Source organism: Lentinula edodes (genome assembly GCF_021015755.1).
Source record: "Lentinula edodes strain Le(Bin) 0899 ss11 chromosome Unknown C8R40scaffold_17, whole genome shotgun sequence".
Classification (NCBI taxonomy): Eukaryota; Fungi; Basidiomycota; class Agaricomycetes; order Agaricales; family Omphalotaceae; genus Lentinula; species Lentinula edodes.
Window position 1 is genome coordinate 665,404 of NW_025764323.1, and position 23,822 is coordinate 689,225.

At 43.7% G+C, this 23,822-nt stretch overlaps 8 protein-coding genes across 8 annotated transcripts; 4 read left to right on the forward strand and 4 right to left on the reverse strand.

The window, feature by feature from the left end:
* Positions 1–299: 299 nt before the first annotated feature.
* C8R40DRAFT_1170615 (uncharacterized protein) lies at positions 300–2,553 on the forward strand (the record flags this gene model as incomplete). Its single annotated transcript, XM_046231566.1, has 11 exons — positions 300–364; positions 410–578; positions 631–668; positions 725–807; positions 859–941; positions 996–1,010; positions 1,067–1,129; positions 1,180–1,335; positions 1,394–1,424; positions 1,479–2,295; positions 2,376–2,553. 11 exons carry the CDS (start codon positions 300–302, stop codon positions 2,551–2,553), a joined length of 1,698 nt encoding a protein of 565 aa, XP_046086612.1.
* Positions 2,554–2,659: 106 nt separating this feature from the next.
* C8R40DRAFT_1160735 (uncharacterized protein) lies at positions 2,660–3,963 on the reverse strand (the record flags this gene model as incomplete). The annotated part of the gene is made up of 5 exons (XM_046230051.1): positions 2,660–2,929; positions 2,982–3,297; positions 3,347–3,384; positions 3,438–3,728; positions 3,778–3,963. 5 exons carry the CDS (start codon positions 3,961–3,963, stop codon positions 2,660–2,662), a joined length of 1,101 nt encoding a protein of 366 aa, XP_046086613.1.
* Positions 3,964–4,527: 564 nt separating this feature from the next.
* On the forward strand, positions 4,528–5,849 carry C8R40DRAFT_1265207 (uncharacterized protein). The gene is made up of 4 exons (XM_046233905.1): positions 4,528–4,586; positions 4,636–5,093; positions 5,151–5,249; positions 5,299–5,849. The coding sequence occupies exons 1-4, from the start codon at positions 4,572–4,574 to the stop codon at positions 5,570–5,572; spliced, it is 846 nt and encodes a 281-aa protein (XP_046086614.1). The 5' UTR covers positions 4,528–4,571; the 3' UTR covers positions 5,573–5,849.
* Positions 5,850–7,033: 1,184 nt separating this feature from the next.
* Positions 7,034–8,035, forward strand: C8R40DRAFT_1170618 (uncharacterized protein; the record flags this gene model as incomplete). The annotated part of the gene is made up of 4 exons (XM_046231567.1): positions 7,034–7,048; positions 7,099–7,556; positions 7,614–7,712; positions 7,762–8,035. The coding sequence occupies 4 exons, from the start codon at positions 7,034–7,036 to the stop codon at positions 8,033–8,035; spliced, it is 846 nt and encodes a 281-aa protein (XP_046086615.1).
* A 3,068-nt stretch (positions 8,036–11,103) lies between these two features.
* C8R40DRAFT_1069517 (uncharacterized protein) lies at positions 11,104–12,305 on the forward strand (the record flags this gene model as incomplete). The annotated part of the gene is made up of 3 exons (XM_046226120.1): positions 11,104–11,420; positions 11,532–11,832; positions 12,060–12,305. 3 exons carry the CDS (start codon positions 11,104–11,106, stop codon positions 12,303–12,305), a joined length of 864 nt encoding a protein of 287 aa, XP_046086616.1.
* A 6,871-nt stretch (positions 12,306–19,176) lies between these two features.
* C8R40DRAFT_1069518 (uncharacterized protein) lies at positions 19,177–20,187 on the reverse strand (the record flags this gene model as incomplete). The annotated part of the gene is made up of 4 exons (XM_046226121.1): positions 19,177–19,459; positions 19,514–19,612; positions 19,665–20,122; positions 20,173–20,187. The coding sequence occupies 4 exons, from the start codon at positions 20,185–20,187 to the stop codon at positions 19,177–19,179; spliced, it is 855 nt and encodes a 284-aa protein (XP_046086617.1).
* Positions 20,188–20,630: 443 nt separating this feature from the next.
* On the reverse strand, positions 20,631–22,249 carry C8R40DRAFT_1104438 (uncharacterized protein). Its single transcript, XM_046228066.1, has 4 exons — positions 22,070–22,249; positions 21,135–22,017; positions 20,902–21,084; positions 20,631–20,805 (listed from the first exon to the last, which is right to left on the reverse strand). Exons 1-4 carry the CDS (start codon positions 22,159–22,161, stop codon positions 20,791–20,793), a joined length of 1,173 nt encoding a protein of 390 aa, XP_046086618.1. The 5' UTR covers positions 22,162–22,249; the 3' UTR covers positions 20,631–20,790.
* Positions 22,250–22,535: 286 nt separating this feature from the next.
* On the reverse strand, positions 22,536–23,306 carry C8R40DRAFT_209066 (uncharacterized protein). Its single transcript, XM_046234350.1, has 3 exons — positions 22,991–23,306; positions 22,688–22,927; positions 22,536–22,619 (listed from the first exon to the last, which is right to left on the reverse strand). Exons 1-3 carry the CDS (start codon positions 23,084–23,086, stop codon positions 22,593–22,595), a joined length of 363 nt encoding a protein of 120 aa, XP_046086619.1. The 5' UTR covers positions 23,087–23,306; the 3' UTR covers positions 22,536–22,592.
* Between the last annotated feature and the right edge of the window lie 516 nt (positions 23,307–23,822).

Below are 23,822 nucleotides of genomic sequence, written 5' to 3' on the forward strand. Positions count from 1 at the left end.
TTCAGTCCCGACTCCAGAGTAGGTCATTTGATCGGGATTAATGGAACCCGTCTTGGAACTTGGGCGCTCATCGAGCTTCACTGGTTAGTCTTGCTCCCCGATACAATGGACTACAACTCGAACCGTAATTATGCCAATAATTTCATTAACCACAATTTCTAAATCTCTTCTAGTGCACTATCATCCAGCGTAAGCGTCGACTCTGTACATCCTCCAATATCAAGCGTAATACTCTGGGACTGCTAGTCCCTCACTTTTCGCACATTCACATAGTTTCACCATCAACGGCGGAAATTTTCATGCTTTCCACGATCGGGTTGAAGGAGTCAGTCATCAGGATTCAAATTCTGGAGGTATCGATATCGTGCGTAACTGTACAGCTTTGTCTCCTTTATCCTGCTAACTGCAGCTCGGATGTAAAGGTTCCAAGGCACTATATTCGCACCGGAGAGGTTGTTCGTGCAAAGAAGGGATGGCGCTTCAATTCTGCAACAAACCGTAGCGCAAGAGGCAAGAAGAAGAAATCGTCGAGGACCGATATACTCATTCAAACGTTTGAAGGACCGAAAGCTAAACAGGTCAGCCGCGATCTTATTTCGCCTCAGCCTGCGCCGGTAACTTTGACTACAGCGATGGGAGAGGACGCTTCGCTTTGCTCGGCATCTAGTGTGAGTTTCTCGAGCTAGAAACATCCACAACTACATATACTAATCCCGATTTGAAGCAACGCCCATTTCCTCGACATCGTGGGGACATCCCCCACCTCAGCGTCTCAAGCAGAGCCCCACTACATAGTTTTCGATGGAGGTTGGTCCATGTATCATGTTTCAACTTAACGGTCTTCAAGACATGTTACAGTCGCAAAACGAGACACGCGTCGTCTGATTGCATCTATGTTGAGGAAGGGGGAGAGGGAGACAACAGCGCAGGGTTTGCGGACTGTAAGTATGTACTTGATCAACGACAAGTGTTGTTCACTCACCGTTGTCCAACAGATCCAAGGCATTGCGGTAAATACTCTGATGGGCGGTACTCCGAACCAGCGTACTAAAAGCCTAGATGCTAGTCTGGACTTGATTATCTGACAAATGTCCGCCCAAGCTTCTCTATAGATAATGTTGGCTTTGAGGTCAGTTGATACTTTTCATGGTTTTCGCCCTCCATTCACTTTGCAGATAGCACTTCGATGTATTCTCTGATGATCGAGGTTGCATCAAGCTCTCTTTTACGCCTGATTGTCCCGAGTCTGCAATCGCGGACGCTTGGACTACGCCCACCAGTTCCAAAGCACTTTCTCCGACCACATCTTCCATTCTAGATTCCCTAATAACGAAGGTAAGGCTGTGTTGTCATACGTTGCACTGGAACGAAAATCCTGACAGTGTTTATCTAGATCTTCAATGATGCCAACCACATAATATACAGTGTGTTTTCCTGCCATATCATATTCGAAAGGGCCTTATGTCCTTCCGTGCTAGGAGAGAAGCTTGACCGACATAACGGAAGCTCACAAGACCAAGACGTTGAAGATGAAGATATCTTTGTTCCTATTACCAGTAACGTCTTTGACGTCGAAGTCTCTAATACAAGTATTGACAACGTTCAAAGCTCTGGTAATTGTCGGAGAGAGATCATCTGGAGACCCTCCACCTCCGAGCGGAAATTATCCTATATCTCTGAAACATATAGTGATCTCCTGCTTTCTCACTGTTCATCATATTTGGATGAAAACGGCCAACTTCAGATACTAGTTCCTCTCCCCCGTCGTTCTGGGCGAAGCAGATTGACAACATTGCATAAATGCAAAGGTTACCTCCGCGAGGAAGTGACTTTTACTCCAGATGCATACAGGAATGCTATCATGGTTTTTGAAAAGCCTTCGCAGGATGAAGTTTGCGTGATCTGTGGTCAAACTGTTCCAGTGGACGAGCCAAGCGATTACACAGAGGATAAACTTCAAAACCATCGGGCTGCTTCTTTAAATCTTTCATTACCCTCGTCAAATAATCCAGATTCCTCTTCTGATCTTTCAACCCCAGGTTCCGTCGCACATTTTCTAGATCTCCATAATATCCCAAAATCAGTGCCCCAGCCACCATACATATCATCAGACTCAAAAATGTTGCAGGGGCAATCAATGGCAGAGTTCGAGGCCCTCTGCCGGAATTACCTATCTATGCTAGCAAACAACCTTACTAATGATGGGCTGAGTCCTGCAAGTGACAATATTTTTCCAACGCAGCCTCCGGAATTTATGCGCAAGGAAGGAGAACCAGTATATCGTCTTCCCGAGAGGTATATCATCTGATCATGTCGTTTTCTCACTTTACTGACTTTATGGTAATCTCTTCCTTCCCTCTCCCTTACTTTTCAAGCAGCCCCTATGCTGATCTCCCCACTAGCCCCCTATTAGCCATTGACTGGGATGATTTGCTTACCTCTCCATTATCAGATTCCATCGGTACTCCCATTATTGATGAGTTTGAGTGGCCAGATGGACTCTTCATTGGCAACGACGATGTTCTCAATGTAGCACTCACTAGCAGCGGCTGATAACGCCGGTAGTCACACGTCCTTCTCGTTGCCCAGACACACTCCTTATCACGATGACGATATCGCTTCTCATTTTTAATTCTAACTTCATCAATGTCATTGTTATTTAGCATAAGCTGGTATAGCCGGTATTCGTTGTGAGCTGGACGACCCAGTGAATCGGGGAGTAGAGAACATGAAAAAAGAATGGTATTCGTTTGTCTGATACCCTGGATCGTAATTTCCACCAGCTCAGTCCTCTGCAGATATGCTCAAACCGAGAAGCTACTTCATTCATGGTTGGTCGTTTTGACGGATCGTCGTTGGTCATCTCAAAAATCAAGTCTTGCAGAAACTCAACGTTTCGCCTCGGTGAAAGTCCAGCTTCAACCCAACCCTATGAATTATAAGGGAAATCAAGACCTGCAGATATAGATTGGAACACTCACAGATACAAATCTTCTTCGAATGACATTTCCCATACAATAAACATCCACTGCAAACGGATTACATGGTTCATTCCTCTTGAATTCGGGAACAGATTGATCACCGCCATAACCAGGACGCAGCATCGGAGTGCCCAATGATGGATCATAATGCCCTGACAAGTTCCAATCAATGAAATAGTATTTGACTGGATGAGTAGTGCGACTGTGGGGTTTGGCCAAACCACTCCAGTTTGCGTTCATGGCAACATTTATTCCATGAGGGGGAATATCGTAGATTGGAGACCAGTCCATCATTATGTTGGTGTCCTTAGCGTCGCTATAGGACTACTGAGACAGAATTAAGTGTATCATGAGAAAACACTCACTTATGTGCGATATTCAGGTTATGCATGAATTGTAGGCCCTACAATCGATGATTCCAAAACTATGAAAAGGCATGATGGGCAAGACACAAACCTCGAACATCTGCTTGCAGAAATCTATGACTTCCCCCACAGTGTTGAACTCTGCATCATCCCAGCGAGCTAAAAATGGCATTACTGCAATGATATTTCTCTGTGTCTCGGTCTTCGGTCCTTCGAGGGCTTCGTAGATAGGGACGCAATGGTTCCGAGGGTCTGAGCGTAGCTCTGGAGATGAGAGTAAGCGACCAATTTTCAACTCGTCGGAAACAGAAGGTGGATCCGCCCGTCGAAGTAGGACGGACTTCCCGTCTTGAATGCGGATCGCGTCGACGTTGTACAAGCACTGTAAGGATTGTCCGCATAAGCCACAGATTGAAGTCCTCGACACTCACTTGTGGGATATAGTAGTCTTCGAAGTCCTCTGGGGATAGATCATTAGTCCCAATCCAAGAGGCAACCCATCCTGGATTATACCGAGGTCGAAGAAGGTAGCCGCGATCCTTAAGCCAATCATAATGGTCTCGCCAAAACTCTTCAAAATCTTGAAGCGAAGCGTGCCGAGCATAGACAGCTTCCATGAGTTATGTGCAGTGGTGGTTGGGAAAGAGGATTTATTGTCTACACCGGAACAGACTTTTCTTACGTTGGAGTTCCCGTGACGTTATTGACCTGTGATTCGCCTGAGATGACGAAGATCACTAGCATGAAGCTCAACATCCAGAGTTCGAGACAGTCTTCAGCTTCAGCAGTGACTATCGACCACGGAATGTAACGACTCGTCCTTCCTTCATTCTCTACCCAGCCATCTCCTCAAAGCCGGCAGCCCACCGTACTTAATGACATTAGTTTCCATGACAAAATTCAGCGCTTCGCGTTTCCGACTTGGAGAGCCTGATAAAGCATTTTAGATTCAAGTTGTGATTAAGATGAGAGATAGACGTACGGATCAACAACCACCCATCGACTGAGAATGTGTGCTCATGCGTAAGTTACCTCGACTAGAAAATGTTGAAGGGTAGGAGGTCATCAACTAATCCTTGAGCAAAAGAGCTATTCAGAAGTGAGGATAGATCAGTTTGAGAGAATATTTTCGAGTCTCGAGAGCAGTGGCGCCGGGGAGAGACCTCAGACACGACGCGTTGCATGATACTATGTATCACATGATATTTCCCTCGACGCAAAAGTTATGGACAATTATTTGGTAGGCCTTTTCCCAATTTTCCAACCCCTCCTGCATAACATATCGTTAGCCCATCAACGCTATTTCCGCCGTCATCCTCGTATCTGGCAAAATACTTTCCGAAGAAGAAAACTGGAGTGGGCCCAACATTCCTCTTGTCCTGTACCGGCAAACTCCCCCTCCTGCAAACACACTTGATGATGCGTATACCAAGGGCAGTCATCATGACTTCTCCGACACTTATCCAGCCTGTCCCAAACCGCCTTTCGCAATCCCGCCACCTGCAGGCCTGACGCTTCATGTCTCCCTTGGGAAGCTCGTTTCTGAAGGTCGTACAGGAATGATTTTTGAGTGTGAATGCGCCATTCCTCACGGCAATGTAATGGGTTTTAAAATTCCCCCTGTGGTGATCAAGATCGCAAGACAGTCTCGTACAAAAGACATATCGAGAGAGGCAACAGCTTATGAATGCATGACAAGGATACAAGGCTGTGTGGTTCCACGATGTTATGGCTTCTTTCAAGTTCGGTGCGTATATTTTGTGTGTTCGTGCCCACAACACGTAATGCTAGCTCTTTTTCTTAGTATGTTTGAACACTTCGATTTCGGCCCAGTGTCTGTTCTCATTTTGGAAAAACTTGGGGATTTATTCAAACTCGGAGAGCCCCTTCCTGACGGTGCAAAGTACGTTTCGAAGATATGCACTCTCTATAACTCTGATAATCCATGCAAGATCTGACATGAAAGATGCTTGCTCGGATCTAGCACACGTACGCATTCTACATGGTGATTTGCGTTGGGCAAACATGCTTTCTGTTTTGCCTGGTGGTCTACCAAGTCTGGCGTCACCGTTTACTGGGAAGACCTATGGCTGGAGGCTTGTAGACTTTGATCGCGCTGAAAGAACCACTCTATCATTGCCTCGTGCTCAAAGGTACTATAACAGCTACTTGGACCGGGTGCTGGATAGCATTCCATGGGGTAATCCTGTTGAGCCGTGGGACTGAATATTAGGTGATTCATTCCTCTTCTGCCTGTCACCCTATAATGTGCTTGGAGTACACAAGAATGAATTGCTATTCGATGAGATTATCTTCCTCTCAGCCAACATGCGGACGAAATTCCTGTCTGGACGCATTCCTGCTAACAACTCCATCGATTTTGCTGCTATGGGCGACATTTAAATCATACCCTATGCTATCCAGATAAACCGTCATAATCGAGGCTTGTGCAATGCGAAACCGAATCTAAGTAGTGGACATGTCAAATTCGGTTGTACATAATGTATGTAACGAGAACACCGCAATCTTCTGGTGCGCTAAGCACCATAGCAATGAAGGAAGAAAATCCATAGGGTCCGTAGGTCGCTTGACTGAGCGTTTGCATTCAGAGCGGACTTGGTCAGACAGTCAACGTTCAACTTGTCCAATATCCAGAGCATCCTGCTACTGCTTCAAGAATGTATGTTCTGGCGTAAGTTAACTCGACCGGGAAATGTCATAGGATAAGCATCAAGTAATAAGCCTTTGTGAGACGAATTCCGGAGCGAAAGAGCTGTTCGAAAGTGTGGATAGTTCAGTTTGAGCGATCGAAGGATGGAAGACTTTCGAAACTTGGAGTATTACTGACTAGGCGCCGGGGGCGCGCTCTAATAATACACGTGATAGTATTATTACGTTCATCGCCCACAAACCGTTACTATGGTTCACAGGGTACTTCCGTAAACAGGGTACTTCCGCATTTTCGAAAATCTCATATTTTGAACGTTTTAGGTCGATAAATGCTCTCAGACTTTTTATGTAGTACTTTCTAGGTTCTCTATAAACATACTGTACTATATGAAATAGATTGTATTTAGGGGATGCATATGTACAAGACCAAAATACTGTAATATACAAGCGTGACTTTAGATTGAAGCCTCAGGAACCGTACGAAGAGCTGGTAGATAACTGTAAAAATGACATGGGCATTAAGTAGAGGTTCTCATTAGCTAGCATAGCAAATTTAAAAGCAATCCAATATGTTGTAGAGATTCGACAAGCAGATAAAGTGAAGAGGGTATGCGACGTGACAATATTTGATTCCAGCTTCATGCCGTAGCCTCGGCAAACCTCTGACACTCTCCAAAAGCGTGATCAACACAAGTTCTGCCTCAACCCAGCATCAAATGGCCAAGTGTGCCAGAGTGCCGAGCAGCGGCATTGATGTGACTCAGTGTGACCCAAGATGCGGAAGTACCCTGTTTTTCCTCGGTCATGGTCCGACGCTCTGTTTATGCCTTATCTGCTTTAACATGTAAGACAAAAGACAAGCTTAACATGATTCTAAATAAGACTGTCTACTCAGATTTTTATTTACTCAAAAATTTAAGACGTTATTCGCAATATTCAAGAAATCGGAAGTACCCTGTGAACCATAGTAGTCGCGCTGTATCTCTTTCTTAATTCGTTCCACATCACACAGAACTTATGGAGAACTATTTGGTAGGCCTTTTCGGCAATTTCTCAAACTTTCCTGCATAACATATCATCAGCCCATCAACGCCCTTAGCGCTGTCATCCTCGTATCTGGCAAAATACATCCCGAAGAGGAAGAATGGAATGGACCTGACGTTCCTCTTGTACTGTACCGCCAAGCTCCCCCTCCTGCAGACATACTTGACGATGCATATTCCAAGGGGAGCTATCATGATTTCTCCGACACATATCCACCCTGTCCCAATCCGCCTTTCGAAATCCCGCCACCTGCAGGCCTAACGCTTCATGTATCTCTTGGGAAACTCGTATCTGAAGGTCGTACAGGAATGATCTATGAGTGTGAATGTACCATTCCTCATGGTAATGAAGTGGGATATAAGATTCCACCCGTAGTGATCAAGATCGCAAGGCAGTTTCGTACCAAAGACATATCGAGGGAGGCAACAGTGTATGACTGCCTGACAAGTATACAGGGCTCCGTGGTTCCACGATGCTATGGCTTCTTCCAGGCTCGGTGAAAATGTTTTTATTTATTCGTGCTCACAACGTAATGTTTGCACTTTGCTCTTAGTCTCATCGATTACTTTGATTTCGGTCCGGTGTCTCTTCTCATTTTGGAACAACTGGGGGATTTATTCAAACTCGGAGAACCCCTCCCAGATGGTGCAAAGTATGTGCCAAAGATATCTTTCCACTCTGATTTTGACTATCAATGTAAGGTCTGACATGGAAGATGCTTGCTCGGATCTAGCACAGTTACGCATCCTGCATTGTGATCTGCGTTGGGCAAACATGCTTTCTGTTTTGCCTGGTGGCCTCCCAAGTCTGGCATCACCATTCACTGGGAAGATCTACGGCTGGAGGCTTGTAGACTTCGATCGCGCTGAACGGACTACTCAAGCATTACCTGCCACTCAAAGGTATTATAATAGTTACCTGAAGCGGGTGCTAAAAAGTATTCCATGGGGTGACCCTATTGAGCCATGGGACTGAGTGCTTGGTGATCTTCTGCCTTTCACCTGACAATTGTGTCTAAATTGGCATGTCCCTTGTGTCCTCAAATTGTGCTTGTTACTATAAGATGAACTTGTTTTCACCTATCTAAATTGGGAACAGAATCTTGGATATGCTCTGTTGCTCCGATGACACGCTCATTTCCATGACAAGTCCTTATTTTCCCGAGGTGTATCTTTCCTTTCCTGCAGTTCCCTTCCTGTTGATTCAGTGATCAATCAAACAATTGGTGCTGACCTGCTCTAGGATCACACCTGGGACCCACAATTTGCTTCAGTGTACGTTTTCTGATTTTTGCCACCATTATAAGATAAGTCCTTTTTCTTACCCCATTTTTTTTCTTGACTCCATTCGTGACTTTCCTTAGATGCAATTGATGATCAACTATTGATCCAGCAGTGTTCAAATGGCACCACCTGGAATCCGCCTATGGACCCACCTACGTAGAGTCGGGGATCCATTGTTTTTTGATTGCATGGATGTGTCAGATAGATAGATTGATACATGATGTGCCCATAAGATAGGAAAAGATAAGTCCTGATACATAAATTCTCATCCCCGTCGATCTCCTGAGCAAACTAATTTTCCTTATGTAAATATCAATGGTCAAAAAAGTCTGCACTATTCTGCACTATCTGAATAATGAAATACGCTACGGACCCACATAGAGATGGATGTTGACCCTTGTTCTAGCCATACACTTGCCGCTATTTTCCCAATGTTCTAGCCGTACACTTGCCGCCATTTTCCCAATTTTGGCACGACATATTGTTAGCCCATCAATGCTATTTCTGCCGTCATCCTTGTATCTGGCAAAATACATTCCGAAGAAGAGTGGAGTAGGCCCAACACTCCTTTTGTCCTGTACCACCAAGCTCCTCCTCCCGCCTTGGTTAATCAGCCTTTTGAACATCTGCAAAACCTGTATTTTCGGCTAAGGGTCCGAAAGCGGTCGAGAGCACTTCCCAGCAGTGAAAGCACCCAGAGCATGTTGCTTTCGGTGCTTTCAGCACTGGGATCTGCTGGGATCTGCTCTCAGCCCTTAGCCGAATATCCAGGTTTTGCAGATGAAGTACTGCCAACCTGCGGGCCTGACTCCTTCGGGAAGCTTGTATTACTATCAGAAGGTTGTACATGGATGATCTTTCAATGTGAATGCACCATTCCTCATGGCAATGAAATGTTATAAGATCCTACATGTGGTGATTAACATCGCAAGGCAGTTCTGTACAAGACATATCGAGAGAGGCAACAGCTTATAAATCCATGACAAGTATACAAGGCTCTATGGTTCGACGATGTTATGGCTTCTTTCAAGCTCAGTGCATATATTTCATTCAGTTTATTTGCATGTGTAACGGAATGTGGAAGGACTCGAAACGGAAGTGATACTGGCTCTTCATGAGCTACTGGTAAACTCAGAGCACCCAATGGAGTTTGAATGTAATCCACTAAACTTAAAGTTGGACAATCTTTATATCAACATAGGGGACATCACTCTCAATTTAGGTAAGCATGGAAGGTTTGTTTATCCAAGTCATCAAATGCCTGCATCTATTGATCTTACTCATGGGGATCGAAATTATGGGTTCTGGTCATTTCAAGCACAAATGGTTCAATGCTGCATGAGTGATCACCTGTGATCACAGACCGTATTATCAACCATGAAGTTACGGCGATATTGGAAAGGCTGGCATGGGAGTGGCAAAGACAGAACCTGACAAAACAGCAGGACACACAGTGGAGAAGATCACCATTTTGGAGATCAGAGTGGCATTCAGATCAGGAACGGCAACCTTTAAATTGGATAGTGACCATAAAACATCTGCAAAACCTGGATATTCGGCTAAGCATTGAGAGCAGATCCCAGCAGATCCCAGTGCTGAAAGCACTGAAAGCAGTACGCTTTGAGTGCTTTCACTGCTGGGAAGTGCTCTCAATTGCTTTTGGACCCTTAGCCGAAAATACAGGTTTTGCAGATGAACATATCATATGGAACAAGGAGTATTTAAGTATATGTGAAACATATCTATCTTCAAGTCATTATCAGTTGACATTGTGGCAGTCTGTGATAAAAGCTATATTGGCTTAATCCAATGACTACACCCACAGTCTGTCCACAGTGCACTACCCAATACACATGACATTCCACCTGTTCTCAGTGGCTTTCAAAATTTGAATAGCAAGCCTTCTGGGCATGGCAAAACACTGGAGGCATGTAACCTTTTTTTTGTCATTTTGTCCCACCTGTGATGATATTGATTCTGTTTCACATCACACAAAACCTCAGTCCTGACACACTGTCTGCATATGTAACTATAGGAGTTTTCGATTGTTCTCGGACCATGCTGCATCATAAATTCCATTGTGTTTCTGATATCTACTATCAATCTAGATGGTTCTTTCCAATTAAGTATTGCATATCACATAGAATGGACCTACAAGTGATGCTCCGGGAAAAAACTGATGCTCAGTCAGAGCTTTTGGTTATTTTTGTTCAATCCATGGGAATAACCTTTAGCAAAAAATCTGTCATAGACAAAGATTGGCAGCTCTGTTGAAGATGGGTTCACATATGCTTCTTCCAATTCTGATTGATATTAATACCTGATATCTTGTTCTATCAAAGAACTCTCTCGTTTATTACATACAATGGACCTACAACTAGTAAAACTAATGCAACATGGAGGCACCGACTGCAATGCCGCCATTCCATTATAACATTACTGAAGATGAGCATTTATTTTCAAGAAGTAAATTGATACTAATTTTGGTCACAGTAACTTGGATAGTTTAAATACTCTTAGACATTGTCTGCTCAATATTCATCTTGAATATGAATCACCCACCCCCAGTACAAGATCCTCCTCCTCCTACATTGAACCAATCACCTTATGCAGCTCTTTATACACCAGACCGATTTTATCAAACAGTCAATCCGTTACATATGCAACCCCTAGGATTGGCGGCCAGATGGTCATCTTTTAGGACAACCATTGCCTAATCACAGGTTTCCTTTGCCTGAAATAGTTGGAGGAAACTCGAACATGACTCGCCTGAACCATGTCGGATGCATTCCACTGACCCTTGCACGGGGTATCAATGCAGGATCAAGAAATCGCACACAGGTTGCCACAGTTGTTCAGGAAATGACTATTGGTCATAATCAGTTCCCGAGGTTGCGCATAGTCAGACGTTCTAATGACCTATGGTTTAACCTCAGGAACTATGCTTGTATGGACTCTGGACATGGGTGGCGGACCACAGGGGGTGGAAATCATGCTATACATAGTGTGCTACCTCTTCCTGATTCACCACAGCAAGTCAATGCTATTCAGAGTCTTTGGGCTTGGCACCAGGCAAGGTGTGCAAGCCCAAATACATGTCCAGTAGAAAATGAGCAGGAAGTGCAAGATGAGGTTCAAAAACAACTGCTGATGCCATTACAACTACTACTTCAAGTGAATTTGTTCAGAAGATGGATTGAATGGGTATTACTAACAGGAGATATACAGACAAGATACCCAATGGACCTATGCCTCTATATCCGGCAAAACCTTCCTATATTTTGGGACCGACTGAAACACAGCCAGTTGACAAACCCTGAGGTTTTCCGTGGAGTAGATCATGATACCTCTGGTAATTATCCCAGATGGGGTAGGCCAACAATTGAGACTAATTTAGGTCGAACAATTTACAAGCAAAAGAGTGCAGGATATTCTGATCATATTCTTTACCTTGGGGCCAACAAACAATGTGTTGCAGCTGTTGTTGAGGTAAAGACCTTTTGGGCATATGATAGTTCTGATATGTTTCACATATCAGAACTTGATAATAGTCAACATTATCATCCTTTGAGTATTTTTGAGTTTGGGCACCCACATTACTCAAATATATTTGAGTGGAATGGTGATAATGTTTCAACAGATGCAATCAAGCAGGCACGTAAAATGCTAATTCAACATCAACAAATGCTAATATTCCAACTTGATCCATGCTACAGGTTTGGGGTGAGATGGTGTTCTATGGTAGCAAATTTGCAACTTGGACCAACGGCAAACATATCATTATCTTTGCCCGAACAGGACATGCAGATTTGACAATAACCACTCATCATCAAAACAACTGCCATCAATGGGAGGACCCAGATGTCCTTGCAACATTGTTTGGAATGTGTTGCGCTGGTATTGATATGAAGCTGTTGGGAGACAATGGTTTAATGAACCATCTTGTTGGAAATACTTACTGATCCATTTGGGAAACCACTTATAATTTCAAATCAATTACTACTGCAGGCTGCTAGCAAGTAACAAAGTTGCTGAATGTGCATTTGAGTGAGCTTTTGTACCAGCCCAACATTGAGAAATAGTGAGTGCATTTAAGCTTGATGACATGATAATGATAAAAACTTCGAAAATCATGATTTTAGAAACATTTGCCTGGGTCTTGTCATGCCCTGGCTACAACCAGACCCGCCCCAGTACCAGCCATCACCTCCTATTGACCCCTACACCTTCCTCCAAAGTACCACCATACACCTCCCAAGTACCACCATACACCTCCCCGATCCCCAAATACCACCACGCACCTCCCCAACTATCACCATTCCCCTGACATACCTACCCAAACGTCCCGACTTTCACCCCGATATGCATACAACACCCTCCTAATAGCCAACCCCTTTAAGTACTAAATCTCGATTACCTTCCTCCCTAGATTAGCTGCCTCATGTTCCAGATATTCTCTTGTTCACTTCCCGTACCTACTTAAGTAGTGCCGCAACATCCAGAAGCCCCAGCTTGGTATATTTTGAACACACACCCTTTTGTATAGGTCCAGTCCCTGTCCCTTTGTACCTGCTAACCATACGGATTTCTCTTACTCTCTGTTTCTCTATCTCTGTTTCTCTTTACTCTCGTCTACTGTCTCTCCGATCGTCTATACAATCGAATATACGCTTTTACTTCAAGTCTAAGCCATCTGAGTGAGTCTCCAAGCTCCCTCGAACAATACTAAAGCTCCCCAACGCCTAAACGCTTCGGTGAGCTACCCATCCCCAAACCTCCCCGAGCTCCCTAGCTACTTTGTAAGCTTCGGGACCTTGATCTAAGTAACATCGAACTACGTATAGCTTCTCTGTTACCAGCTCCAATCACTCGAGGACGTCCATCCTCAAGCCCAGCCCCCGGGGACCTACCCTCCCGGGCATATACCTTCTCGGGAGCTTACACCCTCGAGACCCATTTACATCCACGACCTACTTGATCCTATATTGACGTTCTAGCGAGTACAACTCCTACTATGCAATATCATACGGTCCCGCACTCTTCCCTAACCTCCCTCCACCTTAGGGACCTCCCTGGACCTCCTAGAAACCCCCTCAAGGGTCACCATCTCGTCGTTCCAGCCACTACTAGGTCATTCCCGTCCTCAGCCGTGGTTCCCGTAGCTCCCTTCGAGCTCCAGCCTGCTCCTAGCACGCTACAACATAAACTCTCTTATACCAATCCCTACCATAAGACCCATTCCGACCCAGGTCTTACAGGTCTATCCTTCAAAGCTTCAGGTGGGAAGAAAGGTATGGAACAAAGCTGTAACAAATATCACATACTGTTATCTTGTCTCTTGCCTTATCTACCATGCCTCCGAGGTTGTGGACCTTTTTGAGCAAGTTCTGCATTTTTTTTTCATGAGAATTCATCATGTCAGTTGAGTCAAATACTTTATGGTGTAGGCCAGTATCTGCTAGGTGAATTCTTTGCTTGTCACACTTTTTGCAACATTTGATTAAGCTTTGCCAGATTTCACTTGCCTGTTTTGTCTTGTCTACCTCCAGTCTTATCAGGTCAATGATTTTGCATACTATTGCACCTGCTACCAACCTATCCTGTGTGTCCCATTCTTATGGGCATGGTGTCACTGTTGTCAGATAGATGGTGCTTGGGTAGTTCTCTGCTCTCAGCATTGGTTTTAGGATTGTCCTATCCATGTACTCTGTCAGTCCTCCCGACTGCATTGCAAATGATATCAAATGTTATTTTGCACTTGAATGGCCTCAAGCTGTCCTCACAAACAAGCTGTTTCTTGTCCAGGAGTCTTGGTATATTCAAAATACTTCCAGTTGACATTTTGGTTGAGGCTTTTTGACTTGAGTTTTCTTTCCTTATTCCAATTACAGAACAAGTCTCATAATCTGTAAGTGTGAGTCAAACTCAGTTGGAAATAAAGCAAGAGCTCAAATGCATTGTGCTGTGTGATCTGGTTGTAACCATACAGTTTATAGTCATAGCGTAGATGGTACATATGTAGTTGGAATGGCAGAATGGCAAGGTGTCAAAGTGGTTATCTAAGTCCCAGTATGTATGTACAGAGTGTTCCCTAACCATAGGTCCATTCTATGTAATAGATCAACTTGTTTGGTAGAGCAAGATATCAGATAATTAGAATCGGAAGAAGCATTCTGACATAAGGTGTTGCTCCTGTTGAGGTATACTCCATATGAGTACATATAACAGGTAAATGGTGTTATTACTTGATACTGTACAGTATGTATATAGATCACATGGCATGTCAACTAAGGTAAGCCCCAGCAAAGTAGAACTTCAATAAATACTTTTTGAAGAGTTTACTATTGATTCCATTTTAACAAACCGTTGAGTCCTGGTCAATATTATGAATTGTATGCAATGCCAACTCTAGAAGCATTGCACTTTTACCTACTGTACTCTTACCATCTTATACTTTTGATGAGCAGCATTTTGCCTAGTCTCAGTAATGGGAGAACAGTAATTGTTTACATATGTTGAAGTAATCCTTCCAACCTTTCAATTATCTATTAATGACAACAAATGCTTGATCCTCAGCTATTATACATAATGGGCAATGACTACAGGCTTTGACAGCACTGTGTGATATTGAGAGGTGAAAGAGGTCTCTTCATTGAGACTGTTGGATCAAACAATAGACCAGAAAATTTTACTTTACCCACAATGGCACTACATTACTGTTATTCAATCTCTTGTTGGAAATTTCAATGGTATCTGAGGGTAGCATGACATTGATTGGCTCATATAATGCTGAAGACTATACCAACCTTTTAATATGGTGGGAGCATGTCTTGATTTCTCCACTCTACAACACTGTTAAGAAGTAAGTTTGTAGTTCTTTGCAATTGTATTGAACTAGATCACTAGTTTAATGGCTTCTTAATGGGTCTCTATGATCAACTTTGCAAATCAAATCAACATCTCTGGCAAGTGTACAAACTATAGAGATAAGTGTAGTAACAATGCAGGAACAATTTAAGTAAGGATAGCAACACATGCAGCTGCACTATGTAAGACCTGGGTCAGAATTGGTCTTAGGGATGGAATTTGGTATTCGGGGTTTATGTTGTAGCATGCTAGGAGCAAGCTGGAGCTCAAAGGGAGCTACGGGAACCACGACCGAGGACAGGAATGACCTAGTAGTAGTACGGAAGGCGAGATGTGACCCTTGAGGAGGTGCCTAGAAGGTCCAGTGAGGTCCCTAGGATGATAACTGGCGTAAGTTGATGAACCCGGAAGCTAGGAGATGTATGAAGGTTGCATAAGGCAGATTGTAGTAGCTAGGAATGTTCACATAGGATCATTACAGCTAACAGATGATGTGAGCTCCCAATGGAATGCGAGCCCGGGAAGGTGGTCCCGAGATGAGAGAGGTAATGGTTGGCATTCCCAAGTGGTGGAGGTGGTAACAGAGAAGTGATACACAGGTGAGAGTGGCAGGGAGCTTCAACGTTACCTAGAATTAAGGTCCCAGGACTTGTGGAGCAAGTAGGGAGCTTAAGGAGTCATGGGGGAGGTTGGCTCACTAAAACGATAGACATTTGGGGAGCTTGAGAATTAGTTGAGGGAGGTTGAGGACTCACTCGGATTGCTTAGACGTGAAGTAAAAGTGTTTATTGGACCGCGTAGGCAATTGTAGATATGAGAGATAGAAGTAGAGAAACTGAGATAAAGAAACAGAGAGTAAAGGAAGTTCCATATAGGTAGCAGGTACAAAGGGACAGGGACTGGACCTATATAAAGGGTGTGTGTTCAAAATATACCAAGCTGGGCTTTGGAATGCTACAGGACTGCTTAAATAGGTACAGGGAAGTTAACAAAGGAACATTGTATGAAATGGGCACTTAATGGGGTTGGTCTAAGTACATGTGGGCAGAATGATGGGAGCATGTATAGGGTCCCAGGGCTGTCGGGGGAGTGTTGGAGTACTGGGTTAGTGAATTGTTTGGTTGTTTGGGGGGTTCTAAAGGGGGAGCCTATTGTTGGGGAGGTTGTTTAGCATTGTGGAGGTCCAAAGAGGGAGGTTAGGGAGGTTGTGGGCTATGTGGTTCAGAGGCAAGGCATGACACACTATATATATGTATACATTTACAATGCAGAAGCATGCAGCTACAATGTATACATGCAAACATGTGCTGAGCAATGGTGAATGGATGAGCCTCCAAGAATATTATCAAGTACATTTAGCATATAATAGTATGCCATTTTCATGCAGGTGTTATAGACATGAAAGTCATTCCATGGCGGGGGTATTACATGTATATTGATCAGGGGACCCAGTTTCTTACTTATGTATGTGACTAAGGACTACTATCTGAACTTGACACACAGGAAGAGAGCATTGAACAATTGAATAAAAAGTAAGCTTGGAACAAAACAATCAGACAGGCAACTGAGATGCATTTAAATGTAGACAGAACTGCAGTGCAGTGTGGCAGTTACTTTGCAGAAACTGTTACTGCAAAAGTTCTGTGCCTCATCTGCTTGTAACTTGTGCAGATCTGCACCTGACTTGCATGGATCTGCATGTAGTTAACTTGCATGGATCTGGCACCCAGCTTTTACTAACAATCAGAGCAATGAGAGAGACAATCTCCCTCATACTATTAATGTGATTGTTGCTATTCCGGTACATAGCAGTATTAGCAATGACTATATAGAATATCTCACAAATACCAATCACTCACATCTGAAGATTATGAAACAGATAAGCTTCAGAATATCTGCTCAATCATATTTTTGCTTTCAATTGTTGAATCATTGTTAGTAAGTCACCAGAATAGATAGTGTAGTTAGGCATCCAATGATACTGAACAAACTTAAGTATTAGATAAAATTTCAGGATAAAAAAATCAAATTGGACCTATGGAGCTTCATTGTACAATATCATTGTGTGGAGCTCAAATTGAGAAGCAATATGACTATGTAGGAGGATTTTGTACACAATATTGTATATTTACAGATTGCACAGAACTGCATGGGACTGGTGCCACAGGGGTTACAGCAAAAGTTCTGTGCCCCAGTTGTTCTACTACCAACTAAGAGTAACTTACATTGACAGCTACACATGTGAAACTGTCTTTGACACTTGCCAATCTTTATCTATGATGGATTTTTTGTTCAAAATTGTTCTCATGAATTGAACAAAAATATCCAAAAGCTCCCCCTGAGCACCAGTTTTTTCTCCTGAAGCTGCACTGGTCTATTCTATGTATGTGATATATAATACTTAATTGAAAAGAATCATCTAGATTGATATGTAGATAGATATATAGTAATTATAAACACAATGAAATTTACACTGCTGCACAGAATTTTAAGCAATTTTCAAGAATCAAGTTTTCAAAATCTATAAGAGTGCAAATCTTGAGAAGATTGCCGAAAATTATGTACTGTCCTTGATTCTTGAGAAATTATTGAGAGATGCCATGACAAAACCCGAAACTCTCAAGAATATTGACTAGCCACTCTCATGAAATGTCCCAAGTCGCTTTTCTTGTCAGTTGGTGGTGATTACAAAACCTTGTGCTGGCAGTTTTGTGCTTGTCTTCCATCCTTCCCAACTCCCACCAGCTTGACTTTGAGCAAACATGCACACTTTCAGTCCTCAATGTCTCTCAAGCTCTTGATGACAACATGTTGCAACAGGCATCACACACACAACTGGTGCTAACATTGTCAATGCCAATATTTTCTGATTCTTCAACCCATGTGACTTGGATGCAATGATGTCAAATTTAAAGCTGCCTCAACCTTTGCCCCCCAAGCCTCAAGCTTCAAGAGTCAATATTCAACTAAATTCATGAGTCAAGATCTTGCCCATTAAGGTTTGTAATAATTTGACTCTACTCCTAATAATAGTATGCATAAGTACACATGGCATGTAGTACTGTAGGTACATTTTATGAGTGAAATTTTTTGAAAATAAAAGTGGTCTGATAATTCTGATTGTCGAACCTTCAGATAAGGCTCCTTACAAAAAGGTTTTGTTCAATTTTGTTGGGGGTAAGTTGGCCTTGTCCCACTTCCCACGGATCCATATATAGATAATTGCCACCATATATATTGATGTGGGATCTGCCGGATGATCCATGCTTAGCATCACATGTCTATAGCACACACTCCTAGTTGCCCATTCCAGCTACCTTCAAATCATGATCTTCAGATTTAGGAAATATTTCAAAAAATTTACTGATTTCTGAGTCTTGCACAAAACAGAGCAAATCAGACAGCCTGAGGTTGTGGATGGACTATCTAGCTCATTTTCTTGCAAATAGACTTAGCATAATGGTTAAACTTATAGCTATTCCCTTCAATCCCAATGCTTACTGTAAGGTTTAGCTTTCAAATACTCTGCTGAAGCCTGATTTCTCAATTCTTAGGAGGTGCACTATTTTATTTAAATGTTGAACATCTCAGATGTTGGCCACCACTTTCATAAAATGTTCGGCACCTGCCGCTTGCGGCCTTTCCCCCAGTCATATCATCATTATATCAGGTTCCGGGATTTTGTGACGTGCGCGCGGTATAGTCAAAAACTAGAAGATATTCTTAAGTCTCTTCGGGATCCTTGAGAATTGTTACTTTTGAGAATTTCTACACGTTTGGGCACTCCTCTATCTCAGGAATTTCTTAAGAGCTTATCCAAAATTCTTCAGAGGGTGCATCCATAAGAAAATCATTGAATTCTATCCAGCAGTGTATGATGCAGCATAGTAAAACAATCAAAAGTTACACATGGCCCCGAGTTCAACAGAGCTGTGTATCTATCAAGGGCGAATTTTTGACCCACACTCATTCCCATGGTTGAACAGCGATACCCATGGGAATGCACCTTAGCACACGACGCAGATGATTGTAGTAGTATGAGTGAGCACGAGGAAAATCTCGAGCAGTCCTTGTAGCCAGATCAAAGTCCACAAGCCTCCAACCGTAAACCTTGCCTGTGAATGGAGACGGTACACCTGGAAGACCACCTTCATTGGGGACTAGTACAGACAAAATATTTTCCCAACGCAAATCGCCATGATGGATGCGGAGATGAGCCAAGTCTGAGCAAGCATCAGTCAGGTCAGACCTGATGATAAAATGGTCAAAAATATTTGAAGTCAAATATACTCCGAACACGTACTCCGCACCATTTGGGAGTGGTTCTCCAAGTTCCAATAAACCCCCAAGTTTCTCAATAATTAGGATAAACATTGGACCAAAATCAAAATAATCAAACAACCTATTACGGCACAGTATTAACGCTAATATGAGACACAAAAGAAAACACAAACCGTGCTTGGAAGAAACCATAACAGCGTGGAATAGCAGAGCCTTGCAGGCATGTCATACTCTCATATGCTGTTGCCTCTCTTGATATATCTTTTGTATGAAACTGTCTTGCAATCTTAATCACCACTGGTGGGATCTTGTATCCCATTTTGTTCCCATGAGGAATGGTACATTCACACTCAAAAATCATTCCAGTTCGGCCTTCAGACAAGAGTTTTCCCAGAGAGACATGAAGAGTTAAGCCTGCAGGTGGCGGAAGTTCAAAAGGAGGATCGGGGTATGGAGGACAAAAGTCGGAAAAGTTCAAGTGTTTTTCCCTCGTATACCGGTCATCAAGGATGCTCGCGGGAGGAGGGGCTTGGCGGTATAGTGCAACGGGAACTTTAGGCCCAATCCATTCTTCTTCTTCGGGTTCAACTTTGCCAGATACGAGGATGACAGCGGAAAGAGCGTTAATGGGCTAATGACATGATCTGTGAGAGGGCTGGTATCTCATCACCGAGAACATACCAGATACTCTGTCATGACTGAGGTTTGTGCGATGCGAAACTGGTTCGATATCGTTACAGGTGGTGGTTACAAGGTAAGGACAAGATGATGAAAAAGGTTACGTGACCCACCCAGAAGGTTCGCTATTCAAATTATTTCAAAAGCCGCTGAGAACAGGTCATGTGTCGGGTATGTGCACTGTGGGCGGACTGTTGGTGTAGTTATTGAATTATTTATACTATCATGTAACTGCCACGATGTCAATTGGACAAGATAACTCCGAATGAAATAGTGGATGACTTCCCGTAAGGATTATTGGACAGTAATTATTTCTAACAGTTTCTAAACGTCCTAAGCAAATTAGTCCGATCAACGGATTTTGGGCAGAACTCGAGCAGAACCGTCTAGGGAGGGGTCCGGACCCCTCCCTAGACGGTTCTGCACTCGCTTACTGGGATAAGCGAACAGCGCATCAACTGTCCGTCACTCGCATCAGACCGGCTCAAAAATTATTTACTCAGATTATTGGGCAAAGGCTTACGGGAAGTCATCCAGTAGTAGACACTGCTCACGAATCAAATTTGCATGTTGCGTACACTCAGATATCCGTGTTCCACATGATATGTTTGATGATGGTCGCTATCCAATTTGAAGGTGGGCGACATCTAAGCTGCCGCTTGTGATCTTAATCCCACTCTGATCTCCTCCGCTGTGGGTCCTGCTGCTCTGTCTTTGCCACTCCCGTACCAGCCTTTCCAATATCGCCGTGATCTCATGGTCGACAATACGGTCCGTGATCACTCGGGCAGCGTTGAACCACTCCTGCCTGAAATGATCAGAACTTTGCGCAAACTTGAGTTGGGCTTTGATACGATCTAGAATCTTGCGGCGGGAGGCAGAAAGGGACTCGTATGTCAGTTTTTGTTCTTGTAACTGCGAGAGAATTCAATCCGTGAAACGTGCGGAGCTTGCACTCGACGGACCTTAGAAATCAATTTCTTCATGTATTCAGTCTCTTCTTGGAGGTTTTTGACTCGCTTCCGCTTATCGAGTAAAAGCGCGATGCAATTGGGGATCTCAAGACGTCGATCAGGTTCAGTTTCCTTTGTTTCAGCTTCTTCTTGATGTAAATTCGACCCGACACTAGGGTTTGTGCTCGTATCGGCAACCATAGGATACGAGAAGTGGCCATTGAAGTGCGTCATGGTTCCTACAGTCTTGGAGAATTTGGGCGTAGACGGAGGGACATGCGATGGAAACGATAGATGAAGAGTGTTAACGTTCGACTCGCCATCAACAGAGTCCGAGACACTCGTATCTGGAAGGCCCCCATCCCAATTCACAAAGCTATCCATTACTGTGTCATCGACCCCGTAGTTGTGATCTGCCCGAGTAAGATTAATGGACGCAGGGCCTTCGACGACTTGGGTAAATGGACCTTCCATGCTTATGCCTAAATCGAGAGCGATGCGCTGCATATTGATATAAAGATTGTCCAACTTCAAGTTCAGTGGGTTACGTTCGGACTCCATTGGGGGCTCTAAGCTTGCCAGTAGCTCACGAAGAGCCGGTATCACCTCCGTTTCGAGTACTTCCACATTCCGTTGCACTTGCGACACTCTCTTCTCAATATCTTCCGCATTGCAGATTTCGAGGAGCTTCAAGTGTTCTTTGGTAGCTTCTTCAGCCTTCTTCCTCCGAAGGTCAAGTGAATTGAGCTCGGAGCGCAGCTTCTCCTGCTTGAAGCTATGAAGAGAGCTAGATCCGAGGTGATCGATGTAACGGTTGAGGACTTGGGACTGGAGGGAGACCTCTTGCTCAGTTTTATCTTGATTATACAAAGCGACAGAAGCGTTGAGAATTAATCTCAAGAGCTGTAGTAAGCCATACCGCTTTCTACTGTGAGGATTACGCATACCTTGCAGGGGATGTAGTTTCTTCTATGGATATTGAAGTGGTCGTCGAAGCGCCGGTTTCGATAGGCCTAGAGTTCAATGGTATAGAGACCATTTCTTACTTGCTCCCTGTTCGGCCAACGAGTACATGAAGCGATGCAATCAGTCTCCGCTTTTCAACATGGTACTCACTAAGGAGAGATGGTTCTTGGGGAAAATTAAGCGTGCGAAAGCCGCAGGCAGTAAGTCGATAAAGGTCGATAAGCGCCTGAAAAGCCTCTCTTCTTCAACTGGCTCTTCTTCAACTGGCTCTTCTTCAACCACTATCATTAACTTGAGAAGTCTTCAAAGTCTGAGTGCAGGCATCAACGCAATATCCAGATGGATAAACTTGACAATCACAAGCAATGGATACTCTGAGGTTAACTACTAATGTAAGACTTGAGTGTTGTACAACCCTTTGAATATGTAAATAATGCCGCATTTGAATCATCTACAGGCTCAACTGGTACGGAACGTCGGAAGCTTTCAATGCTGGGGAGACAGTTATAGTCTCGTACTCGATACCCATTGCTGGATTGCCCTTTACCTCCCTCGTCAGTATTGTCGTACTACATTCTAAAAAACTAATTTGTACTCACCCCGTATGAGGAGTAATCCTCGATGACTATTACTTGGTAGTTGCCACCAGGCGGAGAGGATGCCACAAATTGCGGTGTCAACTGGGCGTGATAAGTGGGTCCCTCTGCTCCTTCACCTTGCGCAGTGGATGCAAGGTTTTTTGCCAAAACGACACCTTCCAGGTTTTCTCCAAGAAGAACGGTGACAGATCGGCTCGACTCTTTGAAGTATCGGCTAGAAACCCAGGTGAAGTTGAATGTCTGGCAAACGCCATGGACGACGGTAAGCGTTTTCACTGAAACCGTTCAGATTGGACTACTTACCCCACTCGAGGATATGGTAGAACCATTGGTAGGGGAAACAAATGTTCCCGCAGAGACGCATGCTACTGTCGCAGCAAAGACAGCGAGAAGCTTCATTGTCAGTTGTGGATAGTAGGAACTGGCGTTGGCTGGTCAGCAGTCTTTATATACTGGGAATCTTTGGTATTTCCGGCATATCCTCGTCTTCTTTCACTTAACCTTCTTCACTGTATATCGTTTGCACTCGAACCCGAGTCAACGTCTCTCGATGAGGTCTTGACAAAGGCCGCAGTTCATGGACCCGAAATTAATCTTCATGCTTACTGCCAGTGGAGAGTAAAAGAACACGAATATACGACACATAAGATTGTTGGAAGGCAGAGAAGCCTACAAAGCCTACATCATAGGTAAACCTGTGGATACTTTTTCAAGTGCAACATCGTATACGAGGATCCAGATTTTACGCTGAGGTACTGAGACAACCTACCTCAGCGGTGGAAAACCTCTGCCAGATCAGAGGGGGTATTCTGTAATTTAGATTGTGTAAGGGAATTTTTCCGAGAATTGCCTGATTGATATCTACTGTACCGGTTCAAACTTCATGCACAAATTCTTAGCTCCGTCAAATTATGAAAACGAGAGAAAGCCTTTGAACCGAACATCAATACGTCCCCGCCTTCGCACTTCGAATTGTTTGATTAATCAATGACACATTTCTACGTCGCATTCAACTGTCATCAATCCACATACAAGTATACTACTTACACACGAGAATTGTGGCAAATCATCATTCCCATCGCTGAACAGCCTGGGTGCTCATTGGAACACATCCTAGCAATCGATCCGATAATTG

Excerpts from the sequence above, each read along its gene's own strand:
- C8R40DRAFT_1265207 (XM_046233905.1), top strand. Across the intron at positions 5,094-5,150 it reads TATGGCTTCTTTCAAGTTCG|TATGTTTGAACACTTCGATT; the intron begins GTGCGTATATTT and ends TCTTTTTCTTAG. Across the intron at positions 5,250-5,298 it reads CCCCTTCCTGACGGTGCAAA|ATCTGACATGAAAGATGCTT; the intron begins GTACGTTTCGAA and ends AATCCATGCAAG.
- C8R40DRAFT_1104438 (XM_046228066.1), bottom strand. The coding sequence starts at position 22,161 with ATGGTCTCTATACCATTGAACTCTAGGCCTATCGAAACCGGCGCTTCG. Across the intron at positions 22,018-22,069 it reads GAAACTACATCCCCTGCAAG|ATTAATTCTCAACGCTTCTG; the intron begins GTATGCGTAATC and ends ACAGCTCTTGAG. Across the intron at positions 21,085-21,134 it reads TGAAGAAATTGATTTCTAAG|TTACAAGAACAAAAACTGAC; the intron begins GTCCGTCGAGTG and ends ATTCTCTCGCAG.
- C8R40DRAFT_209066 (XM_046234350.1), bottom strand. The coding sequence starts at position 23,086 with ATGAAGCTTCTCGCTGTCTTTGCTGCGACAGTAGCATGCGTCTCTGCG. Across the intron at positions 22,928-22,990 it reads CTACCATATCCTCGAGTGGG|ACATTCAACTTCACCTGGGT; the intron begins GTAAGTAGTCCA and ends GGCGTTTGCCAG. Across the intron at positions 22,620-22,687 it reads AGGATTACTCCTCATACGGG|CAATGGGTATCGAGTACGAG; the intron begins GTGAGTACAAAT and ends AGGGCAATCCAG.